Genomic DNA, 20,973 nt, shown 5'->3' with positions numbered 1-20,973 from the left:
TTATATTTTTCTCTCCCACACACATACATTCACTCAGAGAACCCATAGGACATTAAATGGAATCAGTTAGCTGCTTCATCCACAACTCACTGCTGTGACAGTAATTAAGGCTTGTTCAGGAACTCTTAATTCTATTAAGCTGATGAAGATCTCGAAAAAAGTAATCTGTATTGACTTTTTGTTTCATGTGCTATGTATTGTTTAAAATTTTGTCTACTCTGTTTTACAAACTATGCAGAACTGTGAATGTTGTTTAATGCCAACATACTCTAGGTTGCTTACAAATAAGTAAGTTAATACTTAGATAGATAGATAGATAGATAGATAGATAGATAGATAGATAGATAGATAGATAGATAGATAGATAGATAGATAGATAGATAGATAGATAGCATTTATTGTCATTGAACAGGATTCAACGAAATTTCTATTGCATACTTGGGAGAAGACTTATGATTTTTGCTCTGTGCATACACATGCATTTGTCAGTATGAATTGGAATTTAAATTTAAGAACGACATTTTCATTTTTTAATCAATGGAAATCCTTGAAGCTTGCATGCAAACGAGAACCTCTCAGGCATATAACATATGTATTTTAATAAAAATCACACACATAAACAAAACAGAAAACACTGACTTAAAATTGTGCTTCTACTGTATGTATTGAACTGAAACTCTTTTGTCTCTCCAGATTAAAGCTGCAGTAGAGGGACGGAGCAGTTGTCCAACATTTTCTGTGGCCTAATTGCACAGTCAGCACTTCCTGTGACTGCAGTGTCACTGTCTTAAACATCTTGGTAACACTGCACTTTCAGTTAATGATAATTAACCACATAAAGCAGCTCCTTGAAAAGTATCCACCAGAAAGAATAGAATAAAGCAGAAAAGAAAGAGATGTCGTGCTTGAAACATAAAATTCTTGCTGATATAACATCCAAAATATTTACATCTTTGCACATAAATGACCATTTACCCATGTCTGAATCATAGATTTTAGAGCAGAGGCATTTCTAGACAAGACACCAGACCAGGACAACACTAAGCAACTTCCTTTATTTTACTTGGTGTGGAACTTATTTGTATGTCAATTTTTTTAAAATAAAATAAACCCTATAACCGCTGCTAATAAATGACACTTACATTGACTGTCTGTTTCTGGAGGCAGAACAAAACATAAAAAAGCAAACCATTTGTTCAACCAGTCATATAACAGCACTCACTCAAGCTTACAGCAGCCATCTCGCTGCAGAGTAATTAAATGCAAGATAATTAAATTGTTACTTGAGAGACGTCCTATGCATGACTTCAGATTTGCAGAAGCCAGTCATGGAAGATCAATGTGTCAAATCGAACACCGAAGAAAAATTTGCATGTATTTGTCTTTGCCTGTACATGGCACAAAGACAGATACACGCTGCGAGTTGTTTCCACTGTCGACACATTGGAGCAGAAGAAGCACTGGCGTGATAAAGAAGGCAGCTGTTATTAATCTTCACCTTTTGCTTCACGGTCACGCCTTGTGCTGAGAAAAATAAGTGTTTGGTTTAGTTTGTGTATCTGTCTTATCATTACTGCATTACAAGGGAACTGATGGTATTATATCATTAATTACTAATGCAGTGTAAATTTAAAAAGTGTTAGTGACTAAAAGTCAGGACCATGCTCAGCAACATTTGAAATAATGAGCTGTGTCAACAAGGGAGTTAAAAAATAAACATAAAAAGTGATTAAACATGCCTGATAGAATCAAAGTAACAGTACAGGTATGCTTTTGATGAAGGAATAACATTTTAACATGAAGAAAAGCTCAAAAAGTTGGTTTTACATAATACTACCCCTTTAATATAGAACTGACAGCAACGTTGTTGGACTAACAATATAATCCAGATAGAATAACATAGAAAAACTAGAAAAGTGTGCTCTCACATAAACACTCTAATAAGTGCTCATTGTTTCGAAGCTAAAATATGGAAAATGTAATACTTAACTGGCAAAGCTTGGATTATCATATATAACAGAAAAGATTTGAAGTAGCAATAAAGAAAATCATATAACATTGTCCACTTGGGATGAATGAAGGCATTTCACTTTACTGACAACATGGGAATTTAGGCTACACCAGGCCTATAAAATATTTAGACTTGACATTTAAAGCATTTTGTAGTAGACCGAAGCGCATCAGCAAGTAACATATAGAGTGCTTTTACAAAAGGCATCCGCATTGCTTTTGTTTATCAAGTATATGATAAACAGTATATGACATGAGTGTGACAAATTTATGTCACATTCATCTTCCATGAGATGTACTGTATATAAATGTGTTATGCATAAAATGGGTGTATATTTTACTGTCAGCCAAGAAACAAACGTTTTTGGCCACTTTTAAATCAAAAAACCCATTTGTTTAGAGTTGCCTTTGAATAATTATAACTGGAACATAGATTAATTCAAGAGTGAATCTCATGTTTTCATTACTTCTCACTGGTGTCTTACTACTACAGACAGCTATCAGATCTACGGTAGTTTGGGAATAACCTGAAGAAAGTTTGAAGTCAGATTCAAGCTCAGGATCTGGGTTAATTGGTTTATGCTTAGATAAATGCATTCTTTTTTTAGCAAATCATGAATGCACTTAGATACATATGGGGATCATGTGCTGCATTTCTGAATATTACAACACTTATCGTTGCCTTTTCTTAGCATTAAATAGTCATTGTTGTCCTCACTACAACCTCATATACAGTGATGCAGTGAAGTGATCAAAGAAACTTTTTTTTTTCTTTTCTGTAATATAATCAAGTTATGGCATCCAAAAATGTATTTTTCTGTGATGAAAGCAGGAAAATATACATTTGTCCACTTTAGGTTTTGATGGATGTCTTTTGGTTCATGCTGACATTTATTAAGAACTTCCATACTTTCTGCATGGAGCCATAAAATATGGCTTTTCACCAAAGAGGTTCTTAATCAGAGCTGGTGAAAAAGCCAATGCTTAGCTCATTCTGTTAAAGTCAGACCCAGGTCTTTACAAACATCTAATTTATTGATTTATTTATTCTGTTCTTTTGTAAAGAATTGTAGTGCATGGTGACAATTTAACCACACACATAATATTATTTATCCCAGTATCCTTGCAAACAGATGCACTACTAACACTACCTTTGTTTAACAATTCTTAATCAGCTGATTTCTGATATACACCAACTGTTGAAAACAGGACTTAAAGACAATGTTTAGGGCAAGACCTATAAATACCACCTGGAGATATAAAAAAGATCAACAGTGTTAAAGAACTGAGCAGTCAATGGTGTTTATGAGTTTAGGGGGAAATAATCAGCTCTGAGAGCAGCTGTAAGCGGTGAATTGACCTACTTAAACTCGGTGACGTGTGACTTTTAAATAAACTGCAGGATGATAAGAGACAGTCAGCTTTTTATTCTGACACTAATGCAACATTTTATTCTTGTTGAAATGCTGGTGTCTACATATTTTTCATTTTTATATGTTTTTAAATATTTTAAATTTGATCAATCAAAAATGGGACTAAATGTTGAAATTTTAAAAAATTACGCTCAAATGTTTTAATTGGCTGCTGTTTTCCCGTAAGCCTGTCCCCCAGCTCAGAGAAGCAATTATTTTCTCTGAACCCACAGACATTGTGTACGAATCCAATCCAACCCAACTCATTTACTCCAAATAGAGACGCAAGCCCCAAGTAAAACCAATTTAAATTACTTCCAGTCCTGCTGGCTCACTGGTGTAACTTCTCCTGTTTTTAGCTTTTATTTAACACCTTCGAGCTCCATTTTGTCGCTTGTTGTAACTGCACAGTGAGTCAAGTGTAAATCTTCTGGGATGTGTGTGTGATTGATAGGAGCGGAGCTGATTTACTAAGCACTAGAAGTGGTTTTGGTAAAAAAGTGCTACTCCTCCTGGTAGATGCATTTTGCAAAACTTGAAATTTGAGGCACAACAACTCTACATATTTATATTGTTGTTTATTTAAATGCTTAATGCTTAAATCAACCATTGGATTAGAATAATTAAAGCATTACTTTACAATGTTAAATATTTTTTCACTGCAGAATTTTTGCAGTTTTCTTACATTACTGTAGTGCTTAAAAATATGCCCACGTTGCCATGTGCTTTTTAGCCACAGTAGTTTTAATGTGTTCAAATATTTCAGATGTTAGTTCATCAATCAGTCTTTGCTGCATTTCTTTATAGCTTTTACAGATAAATTGTCCTGACGGAGCAAAACTTTGTGCTCTCTCACTAACGAATGTCCCACATGGCATGCAGCCAGAACAGCTCTGATTTCAGAGTCAGGGGCTCCATGAGGCCTCAGCCGCTTCATGTGTTATCAGCAGGCTCGCAGCAGGAGATGAGGATTATCCCAGCACATCCCTAAACCTCAACGTTTTCTCCTGGTTTAGCCCTTTTCTAACCCCCATTTGCACTGTTCAAACTCACCACTACTGGCTAGTCACGACCCCACAAACCCTGTTGTTTCAGGGATGTTCAAACCTTTTTTTTGGCCCTGATGGCTGCTGTTGTAAAATTTAAAATTTGTGAACATACAATGCTCTGCCAACATCAATTGTTCATGTGCCATCTAAGTGATAAAAGCAATTTGCATGTGTAACTGCTGTAAAATTATTAACAAAGCTTCTGTCACCTGTGAGTGCTTATCATTTTTTAGCTCATTGTTGCACAGCTATTAAAATAATGTCCTTCAGTGGAATTTGGATGATGTGTACTGTTACAGATTCACCCCAGTGCCTTGCATCATTCAGAGTGGACAATTTGGGGGCTTTGTTCACCATCTGCAGAAAAAAATCTAAAATGAAGCCTTCTGTTATTTTGCAGCAAGTGAAATTGTAAATTTGGGCTTGAGGCATCCATCCAATGAACTAATCAACACTTTTTAGTATTTTATCTTGTTAGTTATGTGATAAAATATAATGTTATCAGGAAATGGCAATATATAATTCCTAACTGCACTTGCCTAATTTTGACATGGACAAGAGACAGACTTATACAGTTTTTTCAGTAGAAAAGGAAAGATTAAGATAAACTTTGTCATTTTTACTTTACATGAATTTAGTTTTGGCTCATTAACTAGACAACTAGATTTGCATTTCATAACCTTGGAACATGGGGTGGCTTTAAAATGGCTGGTATTGTCAGATGATTTTGTTTTCTATTTTGCTTGTACACTGGTAGGTGAAAATATGATTCCTATTAGATGTATTCAATTTAATTTTCAGTGGCTATTACTATCCTATATTGCTTTGTAGTTTTTGGGTATGCAGTCTGTAGATGCATTTAAAAAACATGATTTTATGCGTGTTTGTGATACAATTTTAAGCTTTTGGCCTTGGGTTATTGTGACCCTTAAATAATCCCTCTACAACCGAGACTCTGCCATACAAATGTAATTTTTGGCCGCTGTGGGATGTCGGTGTCCCAAGCAAAGGCCTATCATGTGCAAAGGTGTTTTGCTTAGATAAGTAATGAATACAGTGAAAGGAGTACAGAGTGTGAATTAAAATTAAGCACTTGTATGACAGCATCTCAGTTGTGCTTTATGGTACCACGGGCTAACTGTTTGTGTGATGGCTTTCTGTGGCACAATGCTGTTCATGAGATGTAATAAAGATTAAAGGTCTGTCCATGACCTTCCCTGTTACATTGTTGTCTTAGGTTACAGATAAAACAAAATCTGACCGGGGTTGTTAGGATATTATGTTTGTTACAGAAATTTAAATAGTTTATTTTTTTAACATGTGGCTAATGATCACTAAAGAAAGGAGCTGGTAAATATTATTAATTTCCACAGGACTGTGTAACAATCAGGAAAATCAACATGGTGTCTTTAAATTCTAATTATGCATATTGACCTGATATAGGACACACTATTTTGTCAAATTATAGAATTCAGGGTTTTAAGTCACTTTCACAGCCCCAGCTCCACATATCACTCAATTAGATATGCAGGCTGCTTCTAAAAAGCATTTATAAACATTTACGTTGCTCTCAGGAGCTCAGTAAATGATAAACGATAAAATGATAAAGTCTGGGTATGGCTGTTCCCAGGAAAAGGTTCTAACATAGTGGAAAGAAAATATAAGATTTGTCAGAGGGGGGATTATGGTGTGGGCTTTTTAAGAGTTGGGTTTAAATCACGTGACTAATGTTAGCCCTCACATTTCAGTTAGCAAAAAAGTTCAGGTTCCATAAACTACTTTAGGTTTACACAAACAACTGCCAAAATATATGAAACAGCAAAATCTTTGTCTTCCAAACAGGTCTCGTGTTTGTACAGTGCACCCTGCCTATTCAAGGTTTGGCAATCAGCACAGAACGAGGCCAAACATCTCAGTCTATGTGTTCAGCACATTTTTTTTTCTCTTAACACAATGCTGTGTACTGTTAAAACCCCCATTTCTCCCCTGCCCCCCAAAAACCACTTTTTATGGGAAATGCAATATTGTTATGAGACTCTGGAAAAAGAACTAAAATATTTTAATGGAGGTGCTGTACCTGACAAACAGTAGCCTGGCCATTGCCTTCTTACGCAATTCTGCTGGATTCTCATCTCCCTTAAAAGCTCAGTTTGGAATTTCTCCCATTGAGCTCAATTTCTCTCTTTGGGCTAATTAACAAACAAAAGGAGTTGTAAACGATGACCCCAATGTTGTGCGGCTGTTTTTTTCAATGAGAGCAAAGGAAGTGAACAAAGCCATTAAGTTCATATATCAAATTAACATTAGCGGCCATCTTGTTTGGCTCAGCACTTCTCTTTTCACAATGAGGGTTGCTTCCAGAACAGAAAATTTCCAGTAAGCTTCATAGCATGGAACTGGTTTATTATATATGTTACAGGCAAACATTGCATAAAATTTAAAATTTCAACAGTCACTTCTAGCAAGAAATTGGTTCTAGCTGGTTCAGACCCTCTGAATGAAGCAAAGTGTGGAACAAGAGATTGTTTTTTTACCAGGCTAGAGAAACAGTAGTATCATTCAATAGCAGCTGTTACTTTGCAAAATATTTGAAGACAGATAAGATATAAGATGCTCTGTTGGCCTAAAATGTAAAAAATAACTAGTCGAGTCACAGTTACCACCAAACATGATGTGTCCTTTCATATAACGTCACATGGTAAAATATTAGTAATTGTTGAGAAAACTGCAGTCTTTTTGACCAAAGAATGGGCCCTTTTTTAATAAAAAGAATATGAGGTATATTAGAGCAATACAATATATTGAATTATAGGGTTTGTGTAAAATTTCAATTGTAAAAGACAGCTGAAAAGCAACATTTTAGTAGATTAAAATATTGCATTTAATTCTCTCTTTCTCTGTGCCAATAATATATTTGGCCAGTTGGGTGATGTTTCTCTTCCCCCGAGGCCTACACCTATCATAGATTTCAGACTCTGTGACACAGTTTGGGATTTTCTCCTTTTGTTTGTGTTTTGTTTTTTAATATCATTCTGAAAAAGAGAAGAACATTTTTAATTGTTATGGATATCATATTTTAGAATATTTCTCATCCATATTGAATTTCCTAATATAGTTCAGCCTCGATGACTGAATAGAGATCTTTGCAGTACGCTTCCCATGTGTTTCCTTTGGAGCTCTATTTGTAAATTTCTGTCTTTTCTATGTTGTCAAAAATAGGAGATTTTCTAACAGGAAAGCTGCAGCTCTGGCAGGAAAATACAGTTTGTTTTGTTTTGTTTTGTTTTCAGTACCAAACAGCTCTTGAAGCTTAATGTCACTTCAGCATCACGGGCTGATTTCACATGTTGAGTGAAGCTGAAGCAAGGCCACAAAGTAGAATGTTTTAACTCTACAAATACTTCAACATATAAGCCAACAATATAAGTCACTTTAGGTGATTAGACAGTAATGCTGAAATAGGTCTCTTGAGACTTCATTTCTATACAAACTGAAGCTTTTTTTTTACACTCAGTAGAGGTAGAAAACATATCTGGTGATTCTGATTCGAATCATTTTCTCAGCCTCCACCACAGCAAATCTTGTCCCCCTTACAGAGGACCCAAATAGTGATTTGTCAACTTTCTTTAATGTCTGTGGAGCTCTAGCAAAATACTCCTCTGACACACCTTCCATCAAGTCCTCCACAGCTGTCATTAAAGCACAAACTTCTGCCTGAGGCGTTAATCCTCCTATCACACAGGAGCTGGATTTCCCCAATACCACAGCTCACTAACCTGGCAGTGAGTGCCTCAGGATGTGTTGACTGGCCCCAGTGCACAGCATAAAAGGGCAGTGCATTTTCAAGCCCGAGAGATTAAATGTTGTTCTGTTGTTCAATTTGTGTTGCCACTGTGCTTTGTCAATATTTTTTGCTTTTTATGGAACTGACCTTATACTGAAGCATGGAAATATGCTAATTTGGCACCTGTAGTCACCTTGAGGCTGCTTTGATTTATTTTTTATTTTAATTTGAGATATTTTTCAATCATTCATCAAGATACCCTTGATAAGTGATTGATGATTTTTATTGACCGTTTTGTTTTCCTGCCGTTTGGAGCATGAAAAATTTGGCCATGGAAGAATCAAAATAATAGAAGTAACACAGGCTTCTCTTCCCGGGTTTAGAAATTATTATCTACTGTTGTTGTCAGCAAACTCAATTATCCACATACAAAGTTGGTTGGCCAAAAGGAAATCACCATGATTTGAATTTAACTCAAATCACAAGCTTAAACAAAGAACTTTGAGGAAAATTTCACAGACTCAGTATGTGGTTTTGCTCATCCACAAAAGAGAGCAGGTCTAGACTACAACAAACATTTAGGTCTGCTGAGAGGATCATTAGAGCTAACCTTCCCTCCATCCAGGACTTGTACGGGTCTGAACTCAGAAAAAAGGGCAGGTAATATCTCTGCAGACTCCACACACATCATGAATACAAACTATTTGGACATTTACCTTCGGGTCAATGCCACAGAGCACTTTTTGCAAAAACCAGTTTCCTTCCCCCGGCCTGTCAGTTTGATGAACAGTTAACAGAGTGCCTAGATCAATACCATGCATATTTCCACTATTTCAACCTTGTCTTTTTTTGTAAAAACATTTTATATACAGTATGTATATACGCATTTGCAAAAACAAAAACTGTAATTCTTACATTAATTCTTATATATTCATATATAAAATGTTTTATTCTGACTAAAGCATGCAGTAGTGTAGTTCTCATTGTAACAATAAATACTTAACTGTGCACGTCATTCTGTCTAGCTGCCAATACTCAGGTCACTCCTCTCATTTACCAGCACACTTCTCTGGAGGCCCGACATTGGTTAGTTTGTGAAAGCTGTTATGAAGACCCCTGTTCCTTCTTGTTACTCAGAAGAAGACGTCTCACAATCCACCCATGTTATTTCAGCAATCATTATCATTTTAAATAAAAATACTCATGTGTGGCAACTCCGAACCCAAATTGTATACTTTCTGAAAAACACAGTCGCTTGAAAAACTGACAAAAAACAAAAAAGAAATAAAAAAAAATTCTTTAAAGCGCTATTCAACAGACAACAAGACGTGAAACAAAATAAGTTGCTCTCACATTCTGGAACAAACCTATTACAATAGGTATATCAGTGTTACTAACACTTTGATTCTTTGTATTTCATGAATGGAAATATTCATGTTAGTTTTTGGTTTTTTCATACTCATCTCCTAAATGATGATTTTTGCTGACCACTGAAAAAAAGTGAAACAAGAGCATTTCTGGACATTCTAGCAACTAAGAGAAAAAAGTCCAACTATAGCCCATCCACCCCTGCTAGAACCAAAGCATAAGTGTTAAGTTAGGTTAAATAATATAATTAATAAATAATATTTTCTCCAGTTGATCACTATATTACTTTGCAGTTACACCATCACAAAAGCATGGACTGCACAGTAGAAAAAAAAAATTTAGTAGCCGCCATGTTTTAATCATCCACTGCACATCCAATGCACATGCAACTTGAGACTTCTTGAAACTTTACTAAAGGCTGCACCAAAATTGTGAAGGTTTGCAGTTGCCCTTTTGATAGCTTGGAAGATTTCTTTTGAATGTCACTTTATTTTCTACTTAACTTTAGATAATGTGAAATAGAAAATTGAGTTTATCATTAGGACTTTTCCAAATTGTTCATTGGCATTGCAAATATTGTTTCTATTGGCAAATGGAAATAATGCCAATAAATTCAACTCACCACATACATAAAATGTTTTGTCTGATTTAATATCAAACACTAAAAGATACTGGTTATGTGTGTATACAGTGTGTTTAAATATCTGGTTTTAACAATAGTTCTGTACAAGCATTACCTTGATTGTTTGATTCAATGGTGAGTTAAACATTACAAAAACTTCACTGCAGGACTAAACATAGCTCCTGAGTCACAGAAGATTTTCACTCCCTTCCAAGCACACATGCAAAACTCTGTAAGCTAATCTCAATTTATTTAGTGGACAAAAGATGAAAAATTGAGTGGCTGGATAAATGGATTTCCGCATCTATGAATATGTTATTCTCAGGACGAGAATGGATGAATTAAGGAAGACATTTTCAGGCTAACATGGAGTACCATTTGCTTATTTCAGTATTTTATTTTTTGCTTCTTGTTCCCTTGTGCTCTGCACATTGTACCCACTTAGAACTGTTTAGTTTGCCTTTATTTTGTCTGTTTGTGTATTTTAAGGCCAATGAGGATCTTCTCTGAAGTCAACGTGATCTTGTTCAAAAATATAACCATAAAAAATAGAAATGCCTCAGGCATTGAGCTCCTGGTGAAATGTGCTTTGCTCAGCTTGAGTGTCAACTTTGTGGATACACATTAGTGCAATGTGACTCAACCTCCAGCTACTGTTTTATGCCCTGTCCACATAGAACTGCATCTAAAATTAGCCTTTAAAGCTTAGACATTTAAATATATTAAAATGATTTCTCTAGGCTCTCAGTAAAATATTTTTTATTTCCTGCAGAATATATTCTGTTAAACACATTAAGCAGAACAGTGTGCCCACTTTGTAATGCAATATTTGTTCATTGTTTAAAGAGTCTTTTGTGCATAATTGCTGCATTCACAACACCCTTCCTTCTAATATCTGCAGAGTTATCATTGCTGAGACTGTAGGGGGTACATAGCATCATTTCAAACCTCATTTAACACAGAATATACCCTTTCTGGAGCTCAAATTGCTCACCATGGAGCAGCAGAGAGACTCTAGACATTCATTAGCTTAATGAAAACAGGCCACTCTTCTTCTACCGCCCAGTGAGCTTGTTCCTGATGTAACCGCAGCGACCATCTGCTCTTCTGCTCCCTGCCAGCCATAGGATAGTCCTGTCACAGCAGCTCCAGTGAAGGAAGACATCCACAAAGGTGCTTTAATCACTGAGATTAGAGGACAGGCAAGGACAGCAAGAATTCACCCTTTCTTCTTTTTATCCCTTTCTTCTTTTTTTAGTTTTATTGGTTTTATTCCTGCATCCCTTGGTGCTTCCCGATTGTGGTTGCTTCACTCATCTGAGATGTTAATGATGTTCATGAAAGAAGCTGAGTGTGCAGTTATCGGAGTTGACTTGCAGCAGCCACACACAGCTGGCAGTAAGTTATTATCTACTCAGGCACAGCAGGAGATGATGCAATCTGAGAAGGTTAATATCATTTAAGGGTTAGCCAGAGTGAGGTGTAGTGGGCAACTGACCACCTGTTCAGATCTGAAGTCTAACTTTTAAGATCCTAAAAGAGGCAGCTTAACTTTTGAATGTCAAAAACATTTATTACCATTATAAGACATCATAGGTATTTAACTTTGTTTCCTGTGGTCCTTACATTTATCTAAATCTGCAAGTTTGAGGTTGTTTTATCAATTTACTCTTAAATTAATCACAGCTAATCCTAGCAGAAACTCTGACTGACAGTCTTGAAAAATTATTCAGGTGCCCTGAATGTTTTTACATCTTGTGACATTTTGTTAAATGCACAAATATTTGATACATCACTAAGGTGTAGATAATTGTGAAGTGAAAAAAGATTTACATGACACTTATTTTTTGGAATGTCTCTATCGCGGTGCATTTCTGTGTTATCACATTTTTCTAAACTTTTCCTGAAACATCTCATCCTCAGACAGGTTGGATTGGAAGCATCTGTTAGTAGAAAATGTTATGTTCTTAATGAGATTCTGTTATGTCCTGGGTTGTTTTGAGTTACTTTAGAGATTTGATTATGCACTACAGAGGAGATGAAAACATGTTTTCCAAGCAAGTTCTGACATAAGTGAACTTTAAATCACATGACTAATCAGCTGGTTCCACTGTTAAAATCAGTAGAATTGCGTTTCTTTCTCCATATCTCCAGACAGCATTTAACATCGCCAAAACTAGTTGACATGACAGAATAATTTCAACTTGTTCTTGCCAACATATTCTTCAACATATTCTTGAAAACCTCTCTCCATTTTTTTGAGATGTGTGGCCCATGCAAGTTTGCTATCTCTCCTTTCTGTTAGTCCTTTCTTCTTTCCAAAGTGGTAGATGGTATGTCAAAAAATATCTCCTTCTTTATAATCTATGGAAAATCTTAATTGGCGCTACAGCTACCAAACATTTCTTGCAATTGCTAAAAACCCTTATAATTTTATGCAATGAGCCCAAACTATGTTGGACACTGTCCATCTTATAAGTTCAATTTTTAGCTTCCTCACAGTCTTGTTGATTCTCTAAGATTAATTAAAATCTCTCCCTGGGTTTTGAATAATTTTGGGTTTACCTGCAGCCATCTTTTGATAAACTCTTGTTACCTGCAGATCTCTTATAATACACTTATGATGCTGCTACCCCGACCGTGTTTCATAGTCATAGTCTTTAGGGTAAGGTGCAGGTTTAGTTTTCTGCCACATATAGTAATTTACATGTTTTGGTCTTATCTGACCAGAGCACCTTCTTTAACATGTTTGTTGTTTCCTCTGGCTTGTGACAAACTGCAAATGCAACTTCTTGTGACTTTGGTCTTTCCAAGTTCAAGTGTATGGAATGTATGACTGATGGTTGTGTTGATAGATTCTTCCACCTGAATTGTGGATCACTGCAGCTCCTCCAGAGTTAGTAGTCTCTAAGGTCTGATTTTTGCCATGCTCTTTTCTTTTGAAGGAGACAGACTGAACAATTCTGTGTGGTTTAAACACTGGCATAGTTTTCTTTTAAAGTTATATTTAAATGTATCCATAACTTTATTCCTGACCTACAGTATCATTTGTGTTCATTGAACTTCATGATGCATTTTGTTCACTTATGCTCTCTTATAAACATTAAGGCCTTCAGAGAACAATTATCCACAGCCCTTATTGGCAGCCCTAGATTTTATTTTTGGATATCAAAGTAATTGGTAATTAAATATAAATAGACAGAACTTCTCAGATCTTTCTTTGTAAAATTATTTGAAAACTATGCATCTTTTCCTGTCCTTTTTTCTTTATGTACTTCTTTGTGTTGGTCTATTACTTTAAATATGAGTAAAATACATTTGTGGTTTCAATAAGTTAAAATGGTAAAATATTTAAAGTGCTATGAATATGTTTGCAATAGTTTTACATGAACATGAGCTGGTGCAAAATAAAAGGGCAAATGATAGTCAGAGCCTGGAGGTTTGAATCTGATGGTTTGTCTTCTGAATAGTATTACTTAATTTCCCAATGGGATGGGAACTCATTATTTCTGACTTTATCTCAGCGCTGACCTCTGGAACTGTTTCAGGAACGTTATTGGTTTGAGTCCATGCTCCCATTTTTTTATTTCTACAGTCCAACATTGATGGTGAATACAGATATGATACATCACTAGCGAGGGCACGGTGCAGGCAAGGGATAGACACATATGTCATCCTGGACTGCAGATGAGAATCACATTCACCTTTAATGCACGACACAGAGACCAAGATGATATTGATTTATTACAGGCTACATTACAGCCTTTTTCTCTCACAGCAAATGGAATGTGAAATTTTATTGATACAGGATGACTAATGCCCAGCAAATGTCTTTTATGGTTAACCTTTTCTCCAAAAAGATCAAATTCCTTTTATACTAAACACTTACGGAGAGAGACTCACTCTGTGGCATTTGTCTTCAGTTATCTAAAATTTTTTTTTTTTTTTTACATCTGTGCTCTTCTCATATGTTGGAAGCACCAATAAGCTGCTTGATTTTCACTTTTCTCTCTCTCTCTCTCTCGCTCTCCTGTCTCAGTTTAACTTTGTAGGGAAGCTGCTTGGACCGCGAGGGAACTCTATGAAAAGATTACAAGAGGAGACAGGAGTGAAGATGTCCATCCTTGGCAAAGGATCCATGAGGGATAAAGAAAAAGTAAGACACATATTGATTTGTGCTGGAATGTGGTTATTTGGCAGTCCTAGAAGGATTATTTACAGAAACCCAAGCACTACAGGATATTTAACTATGAACATACATTTTGGATTTGGATTTTGGATTTTTAAATTTACTACCAGATAACCAAAGAAAGTACAAAACTATGCTTTTAAATGATGATATTATGCATTAGGGGAAAAGCCTCTGTGACCCAACCAAACCTATGTGGCCCTATGTAAATAATAATTTGACCTTAAACCTAGTAACTGATTGTACCACTCCTGCATGGGGCAATGCCTACCATCAACGATTTACAATAAATGGCAGTTAATCTTGCACATTGGTAGAAAACTGAGCATCTTGTTTAAGGTCATGCCATAGTATTTGATCATATGTCAGTTCAGACTTTCACTGGGCATCACTGAATTTTGTGTTTAGTTTTCTTTTTTTTTTTTTTAGGCATTCAGAAATGGACCGGCTGGTACGCTTTGGATTATTGTTTTAGTGTTGAATCTTTAAACTTGACCTTAAATAGTAAATGGCCTGTAATTGTGTAACACTTTATCAAGTTCGGAAGACTCCGCAGCACTTCAGACTACATTTTTCACACTACATGCACACTGGCGGGGATGACACAGGTGGTGCTGCACCATCTACCCAGCTCAATGCATCAATTATAACCCTAGCTTATAAGCCTGGTGGGCCCCCAGGCTTATAATAAACTGGAGGAAATCTTGGGGCTCACCCTCTGAGATTTTTTTGCTTACTTCATGTTGTCAAGACAGGTAATATTTAAGAAATTTCCTGATTATACAGATCAGATGGAAATCAGGCGTGCGTATCTCTTTTGAAATTTCACCATAAATGGGCTTAATTACATATAATTCATTATTTAAAAAGGGGCACTTATGTCTTCCTGTAGAGACGGGTTGGTTTGAATACCTTACAATATTTTACATAACAATTTAAAGTATGGAAACTTTTTTGCATCCATGATAGTATAATATGATGATCTGAAACTTTAAAGTGTGCCCAAAAAGCAAAGACAAGAAAAGAAATTTGTAAGGAGACCAAATACTATTTTACAGCAGTTTATATCACACTGTTCATGTACATTCTAGTGACTATCTTCAAATATTGTGTGGGTGAGTAAAATATATATACTTTTCACTTTACAGAACTAAATGGGAAAAATTATTTTCCCTTTCATGTTGTTTCATAGCTTTTGTCAATTAGGAATCAAAAGTATTGAATCTCCCTGACAGAGTCATTTATCTCATTGACTTATGGTCCCTTGGGACCAAACCAGGCGTGAGGACAGACTGCCTTCTGGGGCTTATATTCATGCTTATAACAGGTCTCAGAGTGTTCCTATTGAGTTACAGTGCTATTATTACTGCAGCCTTTGATTCAGACATCTTGACATGACAAAAGACATGCAGCCTTCCCATGTCTTCACTGAAACTGGATCTCTTTGTTTCATTACAAGGGAAAGACGGGGTGAGGAAAATAATACAGGGGCTTTTAGAATGACTTTAAAGTGGCTGTAATTGATAGTTTCACAGAACCATGAAGACTATTTGACAATGTGAAAGGGTGTTTTTGCTTGGATTATCAGATGGACTTGTGGCTACCCACGGCTTAATGGAGTTTTGTGCTATATAATAATACATTTCATGTCACTGCTAAGTGCAGCTGCCTGCCCAGTTCCAGTGTTCATGTATGCAGGAGCAAAAAAGTTTTGAAATCTAACAATAGACTTTTTGCTGAAGGCAAAGCTGTGAGTCAGAAAAGAGTTCACAAAATTTCATAGATGTCGCAAAAGTCCTTAGAATCAGGTATTCTTCTCAAAAAAAAACAAGGTCTCCAACTGGAGAACCTTTAAAAGACCATCTAATATGCCCAAGTCTAGCTATTCAAAAAAGTTCACCCTGAAGCAGACCACAAGATGTAAAGACCAGTTTCATAAGACAATAAAATGTCATCATGGACCCTGCAATTCTCTCTTGCTGCTGCTGACATGACAGTGCATGCAGTTAGAAAGAGACTAAATAAGTTTAACTAGTGAGTGTGAAGGATATATAATGTGTCAGAGTTTTGCAAATAGTTATCTAATGAATAAGTGTTTTGTCTTTCTACTCTAAGCTGGGAACAGGATGAGGTGGACCATCTTGTTTTTGGAGAAACCGGTTTCAGCTAGTTCAGAGAGACCCCTCTATTCCTTATCTTTAAGTTTCTGTTTTATGACCGACCCCCACCCCGCTTTGAATAAAACCAGGCTGCTGCAGGGTGACAAGTTAGAGTTATCCTGAGGCACCACTGAGACTCTGCTCCTTTGCAAAGACTGAAGTTATACTACTCTCTGTGTGGTTCTTTATATGTACAGTTTAAAATACCCAACATAAGGGCACACATATTAGTACCAAAAATAGCCAATACAGTCCTGTCAGTTTGGTTTGCAGATATCACAAATTAATGTGCTGTTTTAAACCATAACAGAAAGTTGATGTGCACAAGTAAACGTGTGATGCAACGTTCTAAACATAGAGAGCTCCTGGTAAGCTCTTGTTTGGGACCATTAAAGTTTCTCATTCAGCTGCAGTAGAGAAAGAAAGCAGTCACTGACAGTGTTTTTATTAAACCGCAGTGAGGTATGTAGCTTGCTCTAGATCTAACTGAATAATTTGCATCAGGAGTGTCCAAAGTCAATCCTCAAAGTCCAGTATTCTGCATGTTTTAGTTCTTTCCCTGGATCAACAACACACCTTCATCAAATGATGGAATCTAATGAACATTAACATGCTGGGCAGACAGTATCTACCATGGAGTTGAACCAGGGAGAGCACTGAAACATGTAGGATACCGGCCCTTGAGGACTGACTTTGGACACCCCTGACTTACCTGAAATAATGTGAAGCTGAATGTAAACATCATTCGTACTGGCAAAAATTAATCTTATGTCCAAATGGCTATCTGTAGCATCCAGTCATCCCAAATTCTGTACACGGCACAAAATGCAAGTTGGAGGAATCCTAGTTGTATGAGAGAATTTTCCCCAGCAGTTAAGTATGCTGCATTCAAGGACAGGTGGTACACTAGGGCATTGAAATATTGAAACAACTCCATTGATTTAAACATGTTTTATTCTCAAATATAGACACCATCTTCAAAATTACTATTAACTGACATTGTACAGCTTTGATCTACATCTATCTATTGTTTTAGTATGCTTTGCAGCAGCAGGACCTGCCCACCTCACCATTATTATAGGGCCCATAATAAATTCAAATTCAAGAAAGCATAGGATAAGAATTAAGAAATGTAAAGTCCCCAGAATTTTTAAGCCCAGATCTTGATCTCAATGAGATGTTTGGTGTGATTTGAAATGGGGCTCTACATGCAAGAAACCGCTAAAGCATCTCACAGCTGAATGTGAGGAATGAAGGTCAGATGTCAGATGGAAGTTATTTCAACTAAAGAGTCTATTTAGCTATTAGAGGATAAGGTTTCTAACTTTTTCCAATAATAATTAAAACAGTTGTTTTTTGTTTAGTGACTAAAATAAATATATTTTAATTAAATAAGCAAATTTATATGAACTAAATCTGTTTTAAGAGATGTACAAAATAAAAAGATAGGAAATTTAAATTTGAACATTTGTTTGAAAAGAACATATTTAAAAGGGTGTGCTATTTTTTTCACTTTATGTATTATAACCATTTGGATAACTTGTAAGAGACGATGAAACACGTTTGCAGCTTCAGGTGTTAAGACTCTACACCGTCTAAAATCACTTTGAAACACCTTGGTTGAGTTTTCATCAAACTGCTGTCGTCAACTAGTGCAAGAGATGGTAGCAATCATTATTATGGTGCTTTGGTAGAAAAAGCAGCTGTAACTCGCATGAGTTATTTTCTCAACATTTTCTGCAGTCATAGCTGCTTGTCAAGCAATGACCATGTAAACAAACATCTACCACCGAATCTGAGTGAGCTACTCAGTGGGAAGATGAGCAGACATCACTCACCTGACAATGATGCAGACTTGATCTGATACGGGATCTTAAACGTTCAGCAAAAAATCCTTCAATTTGAACATGGATTCAAATTTATTTTAAATGCAAAATCAAACCACTGACCAGGTCGGGACACAATTTGTTCCAAACATTCGGCACAACAGCTGATTTCGTTATGTCTGTACAGTTAAAATTTACTTTAACAGTGCTGATGATGAAGTAGTGTGTAAACCTACTTGCAGAGGTGAGAAAAAAGTTGAGATTAAAAGAGAAAGTCTCAATTTTATTGGTCCATTTACATCATCAGCCTCACCTGGAGTATGAGATTGGGATCATGACCAAAATAAATCAAACCCTGTATGCAAAGGGGGTAGTCTCCATTTAAATAGCTGCTGCTAATTTATTCATCTATTTTTACAATATGCTCGTATTCAAAATATGTACATCTACTGTGTGGCACAAGTCTTTTTCATGCAGACTGACTTTCAGACAGTCAGATTCCTGCAGACAGAGGCTTGATACCTTTCAGATTTAGGAGTTTTTCTTTTTGTGGTATTGATTTCGTCTACTATCTGAGCTGGTCTGAAGGAGATGCAACTGACATCCAGAGGTCATGGATAAAAGCCATCCTGCCATTTTATGCAGCTGGCCACTTGACAGTGTTGAGCATTCACAGCCAAAGTCCAATTATATATCACACATACAGTATGTCGGTGTCTTGCAGCCAGCATAAATTCCCCAGAAATGTGGTTGAATGCATCAGTATCCCAAAATTTCAACTTTGTTTCTTTTATTTTTTACCTCAGAATTGTTCATCTGGGATATGTGTGTATCTAAAAAAAAAAATTATTCTTGCCAGTCTACTACTACTACTTTAGTGAGAACTCGAGCAGCGGCGTATTCGATCAGCTGGAGCTGATTTTTTAGACAGATCTGTGACGACACTGTTGCAGTAATCGATGCGACTAAAGATGAACGCATGGATGAGTTTCTTAGATCTTGCTGGGACATGAGTCCTTCAATCCTGGAAATGTTCTTCAGGTTATACAAGGCCGACTTTGTAACTGTCTTTGTGTGGCTGAGTTTCAGGTTGGAGTCAATCGCTACACCCAGATATTGGGCCTTATTGCTCGTTTCCAGTTGTAATAACTGACGTTGTGTGCTGACTCTAGATTGTTCCTGTTTAGGTCCAAAGGTAACTTCAGCCACTCCTGAACCAGAGACAATGTTAGAGGCATCCTACCTAAGGAGAAAAGGAACTGGACTGTTGTAATTTGTTGGCTTGCACCTCCATAGTCAATAAACCAACATGTATTCATCAGATTAACATGAGACAAAAACACAAAGCTTCCATATGTTCCCCCCCAAGACAAATCAAATACTGATGGTTAGAGAAAATAATATCGCTTGAATTTTCTTGAAGTCACAAATGCCTTAAAGCCCCTGTGGAACAAAATCTAAATTCATTGAAGAGTCAGGCATACTGCAGGAAAAATAATTATTTCTAGCCTAATTTGTGCTGTCCTCTGTTTTGCTTTTAGACATCTTGGAAGCAAAGACATAAAGACAGTCTACATGCAGGTTTTGATCAGATCCATAGTGATCTGACAGACATGCAAAGACTGCTAAAATCCTGGAGTGCTTTTAATTAAAGACGACCTCTCTTAAAGGGCAAAAAACAGTTCTGCAGTGCGAGGACAAGAGTTGGATTCCACAATCAGGCTGATGGGAAAAGAGTATATGACTGACACTCCCTCCTCCACTAAAAGCCACTTGTCCTTGAGTAAAGAACCTAACCCTTAAGTGCTGATGTTTAAGATGGATCAATTCAGACAAAAAAGGGAAACAAGTTACAGTTCTGGTCAACAGTTTACACACACTGAACATTTTCATTTTGGTATTTAATAATATTTACAAGTTAAAGAATGTCTTTAAAACTCATACAGACCATAACTTAGCCATTTTAAAGGCTTAGTTATGGTCAACAGAATCATTCTATCACAATTCTGTTGATTGATTTTTAGTCTGGATGACAAATATAACCAGTAATACAATCTAGGGTTGTTGTAAACAATTAATTTAGTAATCGAGTAATCTGTTGATTATTCTGACAATTAATTAAGTAATTAAATAAGAAATTTGAAAAAATAAAATATTGGTAAATACTGCCCTAACAGCAGTTTTAATATCGGATATCAACATCAGCCCAAACTTTTCATATTTGTGCATCTCTAACAGTTACTGTTCTGTAGTTTAGAAACTTAACCTGTAGCAATAATATAATAGTTTTTAAAGTTAACCTGGACAAAAGTTCTACAAACATTTTAAATTATGTTCAATGTAGTAATAAAGCAGCAGGCTCACAAAAACACTTCTAAGAAAATACAATATACTATATTTAGTTTATGTATTCATTTTCAGTCAATTTAATAGATTAACTCTCACTTTGCACAGTAACTTTGTGTCCATGTTAGCGACGGGATTTGGCACTTTCGTTATACACAGAAATGCATCTGCCAGGTATGCAGGCACTACGGTGCGCTCCGTCCACCCA

At 36.2% G+C, this 20,973-nt stretch overlaps 1 protein-coding gene across 7 annotated transcripts in view; it reads left to right on the top strand.

Moving 5' to 3' along the window:
- khdrbs2 (KH domain containing, RNA binding, signal transduction associated 2) overlaps positions 1 to 20,973 on the top strand; it is an 86,704-nt gene that overhangs the window by 19,675 nt on the left and 46,056 nt on the right. For all 7 annotated transcript variants that reach the window (XR_003594128.1, XR_003594127.1, XR_003594126.1 and 4 more), the window contains exon 3: positions 14,285 to 14,401. Coding sequence is in view for 3 of the 7 variants with exons in the window: in XM_028006732.1 (XP_027862533.1) it covers positions 14,285 to 14,401 (117 nt within the window). In the remaining 4 variants the exon portion in view is untranslated. The remainder of the gene's footprint in view (positions 1 to 14,284; positions 14,402 to 20,973) is intronic.

Source organism: Xiphophorus couchianus, chromosome 22 (assembly GCF_001444195.1).
Source record: "Xiphophorus couchianus chromosome 22, X_couchianus-1.0, whole genome shotgun sequence".
In the NCBI taxonomy this organism is placed as follows: Eukaryota; Metazoa; Chordata; class Actinopteri; order Cyprinodontiformes; family Poeciliidae; genus Xiphophorus; species Xiphophorus couchianus.
Note: the sequence above shows the minus strand (reverse complement) of the source record. Positions and strands in the feature narration are given on the sequence as shown.